The sequence below is a fragment of the Chlorocebus sabaeus genome, chromosome 28, assembly GCF_047675955.1.
Source record: "Chlorocebus sabaeus isolate Y175 chromosome 28, mChlSab1.0.hap1, whole genome shotgun sequence".
Classification (NCBI taxonomy): Eukaryota; Metazoa; Chordata; class Mammalia; order Primates; family Cercopithecidae; genus Chlorocebus; species Chlorocebus sabaeus.
In genome coordinates this window covers 17,543,776-17,556,802 of record NC_132931.1, presented here as the reverse complement: position 1 = coordinate 17,556,802, position 13,027 = coordinate 17,543,776, and the positions used below count along the sequence as shown (strand labels likewise).

At 50.9% G+C, this 13,027-nt stretch overlaps 1 protein-coding gene across 4 annotated transcripts in view; it reads left to right on the top strand.

Moving 5' to 3' along the window:
- Positions 1-13,027, top strand: part of SDK1 (sidekick cell adhesion molecule 1) — a 972,135-nt gene that overhangs the window by 810,182 nt on the left and 148,926 nt on the right. For all 4 annotated transcript variants that reach the window (XM_008018820.3, XM_073012858.1, XM_073012857.1 and 1 more), the window contains exons 23-25: positions 7,466-7,575; positions 10,105-10,255; positions 10,853-11,090. In XM_008018820.3, coding sequence (XP_008017011.3) covers positions 7,466-7,575; positions 10,105-10,255; positions 10,853-11,090 — 499 coding nt within the window. The remainder of the gene's footprint in view (positions 1-7,465; positions 7,576-10,104; positions 10,256-10,852; positions 11,091-13,027) is intronic.

Sequence of the window (13,027 nt, the reverse complement as noted above, 5' to 3'; positions counted from 1 at the left end):
GCCAGAAGTGATGACACAGCATGGTGAGAGGACTCAGAGTCCGAGGAGAAGGAGTCAGTGCCGTGGGGATGGTGCACTCCAGCAGGGCTTGCCACACTTCTTCTGTAAGGGTCCCAATAGTAAATCCTTTAGGCTTTCCAGGTCAGATGTTCTCTGTTACAGCTCTGCAGTTCTGCAAAAGCGTGAAAGTAGCTATCAGCCACACAAACCAGTGACTGTGGCTGTGTTCCAATAAAACTTTATTTACAAAAACAGGAAGTGGGCCAGATTCGGCCCCTGGGCCAGAATTTGCTAACTGCAGTACTAGAGCCCTGCTTGTTTGTGTTTGAAACGGGGTCTCCCTCTGTGGCCCATGGTGGAGTACAGTTGCATAATCACCACTCACTGCAGACTAGACCCTCCGAGCTCCAGCGATCCTCCTGCCTCAGCCTCCAGAGTAGCTGGGACTACAGGCATGCACCACCACACCTACCTAGTTTTTGTATTTTTTATAGAGATGGGGTCTCATCATGTTGCCCAGGCTGGTCTCGAACTCCTGGACTCAAGCAAACCTCCCACTTTGGCCTCCTGAAGTGCTGGGATTATAGACGTGAGACACTGAACCTGGCCTAGAGCCTGCTTTCATATACCTGCTAGGGGCCATCTCGTTAAGGAAGGTAATTGTGTTTGACTTACTGTGTGTTAATTTGGCCCAGACCCTGTGAAGTTAGATGCTACCTTGTAGAAGATTATAAGTTGCAAAGCCAGAGGTCGCGGTTATATCGCTCTCATAGCCGGTTTAATGTCTGACTTTTTGATCTTATTGAGCATTGTTTCTTTCACTCACGCTACGTACTTTGACATATATTCCCCTCCGAACCAGTTTTACCATCCTACTAGTTCCTCATTAATGAGCGAAATAAATCTGACACACACTATGTATTCGTATGAGAATTTGTATTTATTTATTTTTGAGGCAGGGTCTCGCTCTGTCATCCAGGCTGGAGTGCAGTGGTGTGATCATAGCTACTGCAGCCTTGACGTCCTGGGCTCTAATGATCCTCCTGCATCATCCTCCTGAGTAGCTGGAGCGATGCCTGGCTAATTTTTTTTTAAAATTATTTTGTAGAGATGGAGTCTCCCTCTGTTGCCCAGGCTGATTTTGAGCTCCCAAGCTCAAGAGATCCTCCTGCCGTGTCTCCCAGGAGTTGTGTTTTTATTTATTTATTTATTTATTTATTTATTTATTTATTTATTCTTTTGAGATGGAGTCTCACTCTGTCACCCAGGCTGGAGTGGAGTGGCGCAATCTCAGCTGACAGCAACCTCCACCTCCCAAGTTCAAGCAATTCTCCTGCCTCAGCCTCCCAAGTAGCTGGGATTACGGGCACGCACCACCATGCCCAGCTAACTTTTGTATTTTTAGCAGAGACGGGGTTTCACCATGTTAGCCAGGCTGGTCTTGAACTCCTGACCTCAGGTGATCCACTTGCCTTGGTCTCCCAAAGTGCTGGGATTACAGGTGTCAGCCACCATGCCTGGCCAGGAGTTACGTTTTTTTGTTTTTTGTGTGTTTGTCTTAGATGGACTCTCACTCTGTCACCAGGTTGGAGTGCAGCGGGGTGATCTCAGCTCACTGCAACCTCCACCCTCCTGGTTCAAGCGATTCTCCTGCCTCAGCCTCCCGAGTAACTGGGACTACAGGCACGTGTCACCACACCCAGTCAATTTTTGCCTATTCAGTAGAGATGGGGTTTCACCATGCTGGCCAGGCTGGTCTCGATCTCTTGACCTCGTGATCCACCCACCTCAGCCTCCCAAAGTGCTGGGATTACAGGCATGAGCCACCACGCCCAGCCTGGGAGTTGTGTTTTTAAATGAATGGTTTGACAATGATGATCTGCACTGTGCCAGGGATACATTGAAGAGGCTATGGGAGCACAGAATTAGGACATAGATTCTAGCAGCCTAGCGGGAGCAGTGAGAGGCTGAGAGGGGTGCTGCCCTGAGGCTTCCCAAAGGCCCGGATGCTCTCCAGATTCCAAAGGAGTTAGCAGAGAGGAGGGGTGGAAGGAGCAGACACACTCTGAGAGGGGGAAGAGCAGTGCAGGGGGACAGGTGTTGGAGACTGCGTGATGCCTCCAGGTAATGACAAACTGCGGCTGCAGGAGGAAGTGCAGGCAGAGCCTAATGGAGCCATGTGGTGCCTGCCTGGGTTCACCAATCATTTGGCACCTGTTCCAATCAACATCTTTCAAAAAGGGAGACCAGGCACTGGGCGGGAAGGGCAGGGGAGTTTGACCTTGGCTGCCACCTTCAGTGGTCTGCCCTTGTCCCAATCCGTTGATCCCGGCCCTGAAACTGTTTTATGCTCAGCAAAACAACAGCCCTGTAGATAATCAGACACTCGCTGCTCAGAAGGCAGGTGAAGGGGGTCACCTCATGGAGAATGGCCCCAGGGCCTCGGAAAGGCCTCCTTCCTCAGGCTTTCCCTGTGGGAAAGGATGAAGTGTAGATTGGCCGCCCCACTGGCCCCTGTTTCTTATTTATTTACTTATTTATTTTTATTATTTATTTATTTATTTATTCATTTATTTATTTTTTGAGATGGAGTCTCGCTCTGTCACCCAGGCTGGAGTGCAGTGGTGCGATCTCAGCTCACTGCAAGCTCCGCCTCCCGGGTTCACGCCATTCTCCTGCCTCAGCCTCCCGAGTGGCTGGGGCTACAGGCGCCCGCCACCACGCCTGGCTAATTGTTTTGTATTTTTAATAGAGATGGGGTTTCACTGTGTTAGCCAGGATGGTCTCGATCTCCTGACCTTGTGATCCACCTGCCTCAGCCTCCCAAAGTGCTGGGATTACAGGCACGAGCCATCCCCACCGGGCCGGCCTGGTTGCTGACCGTGCAGTGGTTTCCCAGCATCTCTGCAGAGGGAGCAGCAGGCCCTGCGTTCTCAGAGAAACCTAATGAGCCTGGCTGCCTCTGGCTGTGCTTTCCCCCACTCTCCTGCTCTCTCAGCGCGCGCTTGCCTTTCTCTCCCGGGCAGCCTCCCAGGACTTACTGGTTCTCTTTCGTTCCTCTTTGTCATGGGGGTGGAACAGCCCTGAATCCCAGAACCACTGCCCTGACCCCCACGGACCCCGCAGCAGCCCCTGTGGCCGAGAGCATGCCCTGAGTGCCCAGTGTCTGAACCGGATGGGGGAGCCCACAGGGTCAGGAAGCCCCCAGGCCTCAGGTGAATGCTTCTGGGGCCGGGAAAGTAACCAGACAGACTGAATCCATACATGCCGAGCATCCAGGCCAGAGGAGGGCAGGGAGCTCTAGGCAGCGCCCCCACCCAGGACCCCAGCGTTCCTCCGTCTTGTTGATTTCTCCCTCAGGCAGCCCAAAACACACATCCAGGGTGGGGAGGGTGGGGCTGCAGGGGCAGACCAGAGGAAGGAGACTTGGAGTCGCTTAGCAAAGGTGAATGAGCATCCGTGGTGCAGCTTGGGGTCTTGGAGAGTAAGTTGAACCTACCAGGTGTCTGTTTCCCCCAACACATGCACAGACCAGGCAAGGACCCGGAAGGCAGGAGGCTGCCAGGCAAAGCGCCCACCGGTCACCTGGTACCGTGAGCTACGCATGTGAGTGACGTGCACCCTGACTGCTGGCTCTTCCCTTAGCGCTTACACGTCATTGAGTGATAAATAAAAGGTCCTGAATGGACCGTCTGAAATTTTTAAGTCATTCCTTTTTCTTCCTTTCTTCCTTCTTTTTAAAAAACAAAAACAAAAACAAAAAACTTTCTAGGAAATCGCCGAGTACTTTGGTTTAATCCCCAGAGGACTGGTTTCCCTAAGAGGAGCCCACCTAAATCACCGAGAACTCTAAAACCGCTAAACCAGGCCACGGGGCCCACATTCAACAGGGAAGCACTTTGCACCCAGTAAAATCCAACTGAAAAAATGCGGGGCTTGGTCCTCCCCAGTCCCCAGTATCTGGTCCCAGCCCGCCCACGATCCCCATCTCTTCCCCTGAGACACTGCCTAGGCAGCCAGGGGCCTCCCACGGAAGCCTGAGCAGCTGTCTTGCTTGCCCTTCCCTCTGTGCTGTGGTGCGTGTTCTCCATTACCTGGAGGTCTGTAAGGTGTCATGAGCTGTGCTGATCTTGTGACAAACACTCGGTGACCTTGAATGAGTCACTCATTTCTGGACCTCGGCTTCTTTCAGCATAGCATGGGCTGGAATAATGTCCTCCGGCTTCCTAGCTTATGGTGGACCCATTCATGCATCAATTACACAGATAAATATTGCACGGCCTTGCTGGGCGTGGTGGCTCACGCCTGTAATCCCAGCACTTTGGGAGGCTGAGGCAGGTGAATCACGAGGTCAGGAGATCGAGAGCGTCCTGGCTAACACGGTGAATCCCCGTCTCTACTAAAAACACAAAAAATTAGCCGGGCGTGGTGGCGGGCACCTGTAGTCCCAGCTACTCGGGAGGCTGAGGCAGGAGAATGGCATGAATCCGGGAGGCAGAGCTTGCAGTGAACTGAGATCGCGCCACTGCACTCCAGCCTGGGCGACAGAGCAAGACTCCGTCCCAAAAAGAAAAAAAATTATTGCACGGCCCCTCTCCACTGCACACTGTGCCGGGACCAGAGCTTTCGAGCCGACTTGAGTGAGTTCCCCTGAGATCCCCGGATCCTGAAGTTAATTCTCTTTTTGCCCATTAGGGTTGGATGGCTCCAGTCTCAGCATTCTGCCCCTGGGTCCCTTCCCTCTTCACGGACGCGATGGAGGGAGGCAGCTGCCATGGTGCCATGGGCCCTGACGGGGCATAGGGAGGCCTCAGTCCTGTCTGACTCAAGAGCTAGTCTAGCCCCAGGTTTGCCTAGACCCTTCCCTTCTCCAAGATGGGTGTTCTGTGGAACCTTAATCTATCCACCTAACTCTTGTTTTCTGTGTCTCTGAAGTGAGGATTGGAGGGTTTCGATGGCTACCCCCAGTGCTGAGAACTGGTTCACTTTGGTGCCAGGGGCTTGCCCCCTTCGCCTCTGGCTGTGCCAGCTACACAGTCTTTTCCTAATGGCACCGCCCTGTGCTTCTGCCGACTTCGGGGCTGTTCATTATGTACGCTGGTCTCCAGCTCATTCTCTACCAAATGTTTTTGGCCAGTCATTCGACACTTCATTTTACTGTTTCTTTGTTTAATTGAGGTGAAATTCACCTCACATAAAATTAACCATGTTAAAGAGTACCATTCACAACTCAATAGATTCCCAGTGCCATGCAACCACCATGTCTGTCTAGTTCCAAAACATCTTTATCACGCCACGAAGAGACCCCACACCCAATAGCAGTCACTTCCCATCCTCTCCTCTCCCCATCCCCTGGCAACTATCAACCTGCATTCTGTCGCAATGGATTGAAAGATCCCGGACATTTCATCAAATGGAATCGTGCGGTGCGGGGACTTGGGGTCAGGCTTCCTTCACTTTGCATCCATCATATTTTGAGATTCGTCCATCTGGTAGCAGGTGTGGGGGCTTTATTCCTTTCTATGGCTGAATCCTGCTCCATGGTGCAGAGAGTCCTTTGGTTTATCCACTCAGTGCTGGGCGTTTGCCTTGTTCATGGCTTTGGCTGTTGTGACTGGTGCGCTAGGAGCATGTGCCTGCAGGTATCTGTTAAGACACCTGTTGTCTGTTCTCTTGGGTCAGTGCCTGGGGGCAGAGTTGCTGGCTCATGCGGTGACTCTGTGTGTAACTTTTGGAGGAGCCCCTGACTGTGTGGCTGTTTTCAGCTGAGAGCACTGAGAGTTTAGCGCTTTGCCTTTCAAGTTCTCTAGGAAGCAAGCCACCAGCACGCCTGCTTACACAGTCTCCTCTGCATCCATATCTCCAGTTGACCAAGGTCGTTTTGAATTCCCCTGCCACCCTCCCAAGACTTGGCCACCCGCCAACTTGGTTTCCTCTGCACACTTAGTGAGCACGTTTCCTATCCTGTCATTTAAGCCACTTACGAAGCGTTAAATGCACCAGGCCCCAGGCCGATCCCGCTCCAGCAGCCAGTTTGTCCTGACGTGCTCTCCATGCTTGCAGCTGGCCTTCTCTGTGTCCCTTTGGGTCCCTCAGAGCCACAGGGTCACACGAGACCAGAGTGTGCTTGTGATGGGGGTGCAGAGATCTCCAAAGAAGAGCCCCAGGACTCTCCTGGTGGGTACGAGGCCATGGCTGTCTCCCCTGTGACTCCCTGGCACAGCGTGTGTGGCACCGTCAAGGGTGGAGAGAGGGACACGGTCAGCTTGGTGCAGCAGTAGAAGCGGCACTGGCACTTCGGTTTCTTAAAAGCACAAGGATGAGGCCGGGCGCGGTGGCTCACGCCTGTAATCCCAACACTCTGGGAGGCCAAGGCAGGCGGATCACAAGGTCACGAGATGGAGACCATCCTGGCTAACACGGTGAAACCCTGTCTCTACTAAAAATACAAAAAAATTAGCCGGGCATGGTGGCGGGCGCCTGTAGTCCCAGCTACTTGGGAGGCTGAGGCAGGAGAATGGCGTGAACCGGGGAGGCGGAGCTTGCAGTGAGCTGAGATCGCACCACTGCACTCCAGCCTGGGCGACAGAGCGAGACTCCATCTCAAAAAAAAAAAAAAAAAAAAAAAAGCACAAGGATGAGTGCGAGGTGGGGCTCGGGGTCAGATTAGGGGAAATGGAACGCTACCGAGCAGGCTGATGGTGTGGAGCTCCCAGACAGGGAGTAAAATTAGCACGGGACAGACCACGGGGCAGGAGCAAAGACCCGGGAGAGGCAGAAGCTGGGGAACTTGCAGGGCACCCTGCAGGCATCACCAGCAGACCTAGAAAAGGCGAGTCTCTGTTGAAGGAAGTGGCTCTTCCCTCATCAGCGCCACCAGGAGGCAGTTTCTTTAAATCTTGAGGGGACTGGGCCTGCTGGTCTGGCTTCCAGGGCAGAAGCCTTGTCCTTCCCTGCCTAAGGACCTTCCTTTCGCCATGGGCCAGCAATGGCATCTGTTTGGTGTGTGGTTGGGGTAGAAGCTGGACCCCCAGCCTGTGCCCACAGTTCTGTCAGTGTTCACCATGGTCCTGGCCAAGTCTTCCTCTCCAGGCTCTCTCTGAGCCCTCACTTGTCAAAGGGAGGAAGGATGAGATGGTATGGACGGTCCCCTCCATCACTGATGGCCTCCAAGTCCTCAGAGGTTTATTCCCAGGGGTTTCACCCTTTGGGTCCAGTCCTTCTGCGGCCCAGTTCTTGACTGTGAACTTTTGACTAAAACTCACCCAGACTTGATGTTGGGCATAGCAAGAGCCTGTATCTCCAAGGCATGAGAGGGGATTGTGCAGCACTCAACTTGTCCCAGGTGTGGGGATGCCTCGCAGCCCTGCCCAGCTCACTAGGTACCAGCAGGTGCACAAGGTCTACAGGGCAGCCTGAGTCCCTAAGGCATGTCCAGCCTATCTCAGTGTCTCACTCTGCACAGGTGGGAGCTATCGGCGATGAGGAGGAGTGGGTCACCCTCTATGAAGAGGAGAATGAGCCTGATGCCCAGACGCTGGAGATCCCAAACCTCACGCCCTACACTCACTACAGGTGAGAACAGCAGTAATAAGCTGTTACAGGAGGAAACGCTGGCAGCCCAGGCAGGTGGCTTCTGTTGGCAATAGTAAAACCCAGTCATATACATGCAAATGAGATGTTTCCAAGTGGCAATAACAGTACATCAAAGTGTTAAGGAGCAGGCAGGATGCATAGCTGGGTGTTATTCCAAGGAAGATGATAGGCAGATGTTAGACTCATGAGGCTCCTTCTATCAGTACCAGCTGGCAAAACACCCCATAGAAATGGCCCACTGTTATATTAGGCTGAACAGCCAAGAACCACACGCAGCAGAGACGTGGCACTTTACCAAACTCCACAACCTCTTGGAACTATTAACGTGCCTTGTGCAAACAAAGCAGACGTCCTCGGAAGATTCTTCGGCTCCCCTTCCCAGGCAGGGCCCAGGAGCTGCTAGTCTCACTCATCGAGCAATTAACATATCATTTAACCTTTAGCTTCTTGATCCCTGAAACTGATCCGGGCAATAAATCCCTGGCCTTAACAAAGGGTAGGGTGATCATGAACTGTTAGTGCGTGATCACTTCCCGTAAGGCCTTGGAAGGAGATGGAATTTCCAGTTATCACCAGATGTTGAGTCTGATAATGTCATTGTTCTGCCAGGATGGATACATTTCATACAATTGGAGAATGAAAGAGTAGGAATTACTAATTCAGGGACTAAAAGGTGAAATTACATCCTCGTGAAGAATGTTTCTTTCCAGAACAAAACCAAAGTTAGCGTTAAAAAAAAAAAAAAAAAAAAACAAAAAAAAAAACCTAATGAGAGATGCTGTTTATCTTGTATTCATTTTAACATCCTTCAGAAGCTTAGAACAGACAAATCAAGACACAGTACACTGGTTTTTAAAGAAAAATGTTTAGCTTAAAATGAGCTGTTGGGATTCAAGACTTACCGTGTGAAATTAACTGAAGCTATATAATGATTTAAAAGATCAGAAACTGTAAGTAGAGATCAGTGTCCCTGTCTGAAACTCAGGTACATTTGGGGAACCTCTATAGCAAATGCGTATGTGCACACTTGGGATTTTTTTTTTATTGTATGTAAATTGAATTCAAATAATTGTTTATGTATGGATAAAGAAGAGACTGAACTGAAAGCATTCCTGTAGATTTTAGAGAGCATCGAACTCCACCCTCATTTTATGGTCAAGGAAACGGAGATCATCGGATTTGCTGAAGGTCTCACAGTTCCTCATTGGATTGGAATCACAGAGTGCGGTGTGAAGCCTGAAACTTTGATAGAGGCCTCAGTTAACTTAGAACGTTTATTCTGCCAAGGTTGAGGATGCACCCGTGACCCAGCCTCAGGAGATCCTCACAACATGTGCCCAAGGAGATCAGGGCACAGCTTGCTTTTATTACATTTTAGGGAGATATGAGACATCAATCAATAGAAGCAAGAAGTGCATTGGTTCAGTCTGGAAAGGTGGGACAGCTTGAAGCAAAGGCAGGAGGACTCCAAGCAGGGACAGGGCTTGCAGGTCACAGATAGGTGAGAGACAAAAGGTCGCATTCTTCTGAGTTTCTGATGAGCCTTTCCAAAGGAGGCCGTCAGATCTGCATCTATCTCAGTGACCCAGAGGGATGACTTTGAAGAGAATAAGAAGCAGGTTTGCCCCAGGCAGTTTCCAGCTTGCTTTTCCTTTTAGCTTAGTGATTTGGGGTTCAAGGTATTTTCCTTTCACCCCTCGTTCTTCTCCTGAACCAACAGAAAAAGAGGTTCAGGGTGCCGTTGGTCATTTAAAAGGCTGGACTTCAGAACTGCCATTTGCTAGTAACATCCTGACATTCTAATTCGGTCCCATAGCTACTCGCACCTTAACTCCTTGAAGTTTTCCTAAACTTGAATCAGGGCAACTAACAACATTGATTTCTGGACACCCAATCCATCCAACTACATTTCACTAGGAAATTTAAAATTTTAAAATTGTTGAGTTGCAATTGATGTACCTGTACCTTTCTTTGAAGGCTTTTAGGGGAAAAAGGCCACATATGCAGTTTGCTTTTTTTTTTTTTTTTTTTTTTTTTGAGGCAGAGTCTAACTCTGTCACCCAGGCTGGAGTGCAGTGGCATGATCTTGGTTCACTGCAACCTCTCCCTCCCCGGTTCAAGCGATTCTCCTGCGTCAGCCTCTTGAGTAGCTGTGATTACAGGTGCCCGCCACCATGCCCGGCTAATTTTTGTATTTTTAATACAGACGAGATTTCACCATTTTGGCCAGGCTGATCTGGAACTCTTGACCTCAGGTGATCCCCCGCCACCTCCCACCTTGGCCTCCGTAAGTGCTAGGATTACAGGTGTGAGCCACTGCACCTGGCCACAGTTTGCAGTTTTAATGAAACCAGGTGAAAGGAGGGTGTCCTTGAGCAATAGCCGTTATGATATGGGTAGACACCTATCTGAGCCCTCCCTTGAGAAACGGTCAGGGCCTTTGTGGTTTCATGCTTTTCCTTCTTACCTTTGCTTGGCCGTAACTCTCATCCGCGGTTTTGCCTTTAGATTTCGAATGAAGCAAGTGAACATTGTCGGGCCGAGCCCCTACAGTCAGTCTTCCCGGGTCATCCAGACCCTGCAGGCCCCACCCGACGTGGCTCCAACCAGCGTCACGGTCCGGACTGCCAGTGAGACCAGCCTGCGGCTTCGCTGGGTGGTGAGTGGGGGTGAGAAGGGAGGCTGGAGGCACACGGGTCCTGGGTTAGCCACGGCACACACTAATCCAGGGCTTAGGAGTTTCTTGGTCACGCCTTTGTCCTAGTCAAAACTAATCTCATCGTCAAACCAAAAAGTATTGCATTTTACAATTAGTGTTGGATCTCAGGCCAGCCCAGGAGATCTGATTAATTAGTAGCATTACTCGCTCTCTTCTTGGAACTGAGGAATATTCCTTGGGGCAGGAAAGCTGGTGGTGCCTCACGCCGGATCTCTAAGTCCTTAAGCTAGGTCAACATGGAACCAATACTCAGTATTTGTAAGAGAGCCAGCCTGATATTTAATCAGAACATTTGCCCACAAAATTAAGCCAAAATGTATTAAAAGAAATTATATGCAGCCAAAGTTACTGACATGGTTTCATTTAATTCACAGAAGAAAAGTTTCAGGGAAAAATAAAGTAGATGCTTCTAAGACTGTGTCTCCCAGGAACGCCTCCTCCACGGAGTTGGCCTCACAGGACAGGCCCGTCCCTTAAGACCCGTGAGGGTGGCGGTTCTGAGATGTCAGCTCATCACGGCCCCTTGTTCCTTCCTAGCCCCTGCCAGATTCTCAGTACAACGGGAACCCTGAGTCCGTGGGCTACAGGATTAAGTACTGGCGCTCAGACCTCCAGTCTTCAGCGCTGGCCCAAGTCGTCAGTGACCGGCTGGAGAGGGAATTCACCATCGAGGAGCTGGAGGAATGGATGGAATACGAGCTTCAGATGCAGGCCTTCAACGCCGTCGGGGCCGGACCGTGGAGCGAGGTGGTGCGGGGCCGCACGCGGGAGTCAGGTAAGGGGAAGGCGATTCCCGTCCGGCAGACACCACGTTAGAGATGGGGCTGAGGGCCCCTGAGCCTCCAGATCCCAGGCTAGTGGTGTCTCATTGGCCTGTCCCACTCGTGTCTGTCTTGGAGCTTTCCTAATCCTGTGTTAGGCCAGACTCGGCAGGAATTTCCACCTGATTTCATTAGAGCCCCAAGCCATTCATTGGAAACTGGTGATGATTTCCAACAGGGGCTCGACTCACATTACTATTTTCTAAATGAGGGATAATTTTCACTACCAATGATGAAAAGCAAGAATGTGTAAAGATCCTATGGGGAGTCTTTAAAATATAAGGTATTCAGGACCTTCTTGTCACAAATTAATAGAGGTAGTAGATTAAGTAATCTAGCCTGTGGTAATAAATAGACCTCCAAAAGTTTAATTGCTTGAACATAACAGGTGTTTATTTCTCACTCATATTGTGGTCTAAGGTGGGTGTTTCTGTTTGGTGGGTCGCTCTCTTCCATAAGGTGATTCAGGGACCCAGGCTCTACTGTTCTGTGGGAATAATCTCCATCTGCACCCAGCTGCCAGCAGGGAAAAGAAGGCAAAGAATGGGCCTCTTCAAAACTGTTCAGGAGTGGAACATCACTCTGTTTGTCTCAGTCATGGGGCTCTGCCAGTTGCCAGGAAGAAATGGAGAAGCGTTTCTGGCCGACCTTGAGTAGACCTCTGCTGCACTGTGCTAATGCTGAAAGTAGCCGCCTAATCTTCTAGGCTTTGTGGACTAACTTCCACCAGCCAACGGTGGGTCAGAGGAGCTTTTCTTGCCTCCCTTGAATTTTTAGAAACCCAAGGGAAGGATGGCAATTAACACTCATGAAGGACTCACTGTCACCTGACCCCAGTCCCTTCAGTCTGATCTGAATTAGTGAGGTTCTGTCTGAAGAAGGAATGAACCAGCTGCATCTCTGCCCCACGCTTCTTGGATGAGAGTCACAGCATGTGCTTGATTGCGGAGGGGCTGTTCATTCTCGACTAACCTAGGCTGTTAGAAATATGACTTAAAGTCCTGACTTTGTCCAGACATGGGATGAAGAGGAGGTATGAAGGGTTGAGATGGTGAACTGGGTCGGTGGCCAGAGGAAAAGGATAAGACTCCCCCACTCCTTCCCCCAGGGAGCCTAGATCCATTTTGCTTATTGATTCAAATCCTCTTATTCACTCTCTTTTCCTTCTCTTCTCTGACTCTCTGCATTAATGAGAATATTCGGTTCCATTGTTTTTGCTGTCGTAGTCATGGCTGTTTCCTGGAGACAGCTCCTGAGCCCAGCTTCTTTCCTTGGCGCTCCGAGGGGACAGAATCACCTTGAAGCTGGGGAGTCAAGAGGTGGCCAGGGCCTGCCTACAGCTGTTTCCACCCCACAGTCCTCGGAAATGCCCTGGGGCCTACCCGGTCCCCCACCCAGAGCCTCCCTGCTTCTGTCCCTGTGCTACGACGCCACATAAAGAGACAGTCCCCGTGCTGTTGTTTTCAATAGAAAAATTAATTAACTTGCTAGATGCTGGAAATTGCCACAGGAGACACAGTTGGAACTCAGAGTGACTTTGATGGGAAATGGACAGAAAGATGAGCTAGGAAGCCAAGTGCATGTTGGGTATCGGAGAAAAACCTCGCACGGTCAGCGGGAGGAGGCAGAGGACACGGGGGCACAGGGCCTGTTGGCATGGCTGGAGGTGGCTTTAGGGGGGCCACCATCCTCAGGACGGAGGAGTTTAAAAGGGAGGAAAGCATAGACACTTGGGGGGCCCAGGGCTCCCGGGCCTGGCCTGTCTGCTCCAAAAATGAAGAGGGAAACATGGAAGGTGGTGCCAAGGTGGGAGGGCGGCCTCTGAGGATGGCTGGAGGGAGGACGCAGATCAGCTCACAGCAATAAGGAAAGGGGCCCTGGAGCCCCAGGC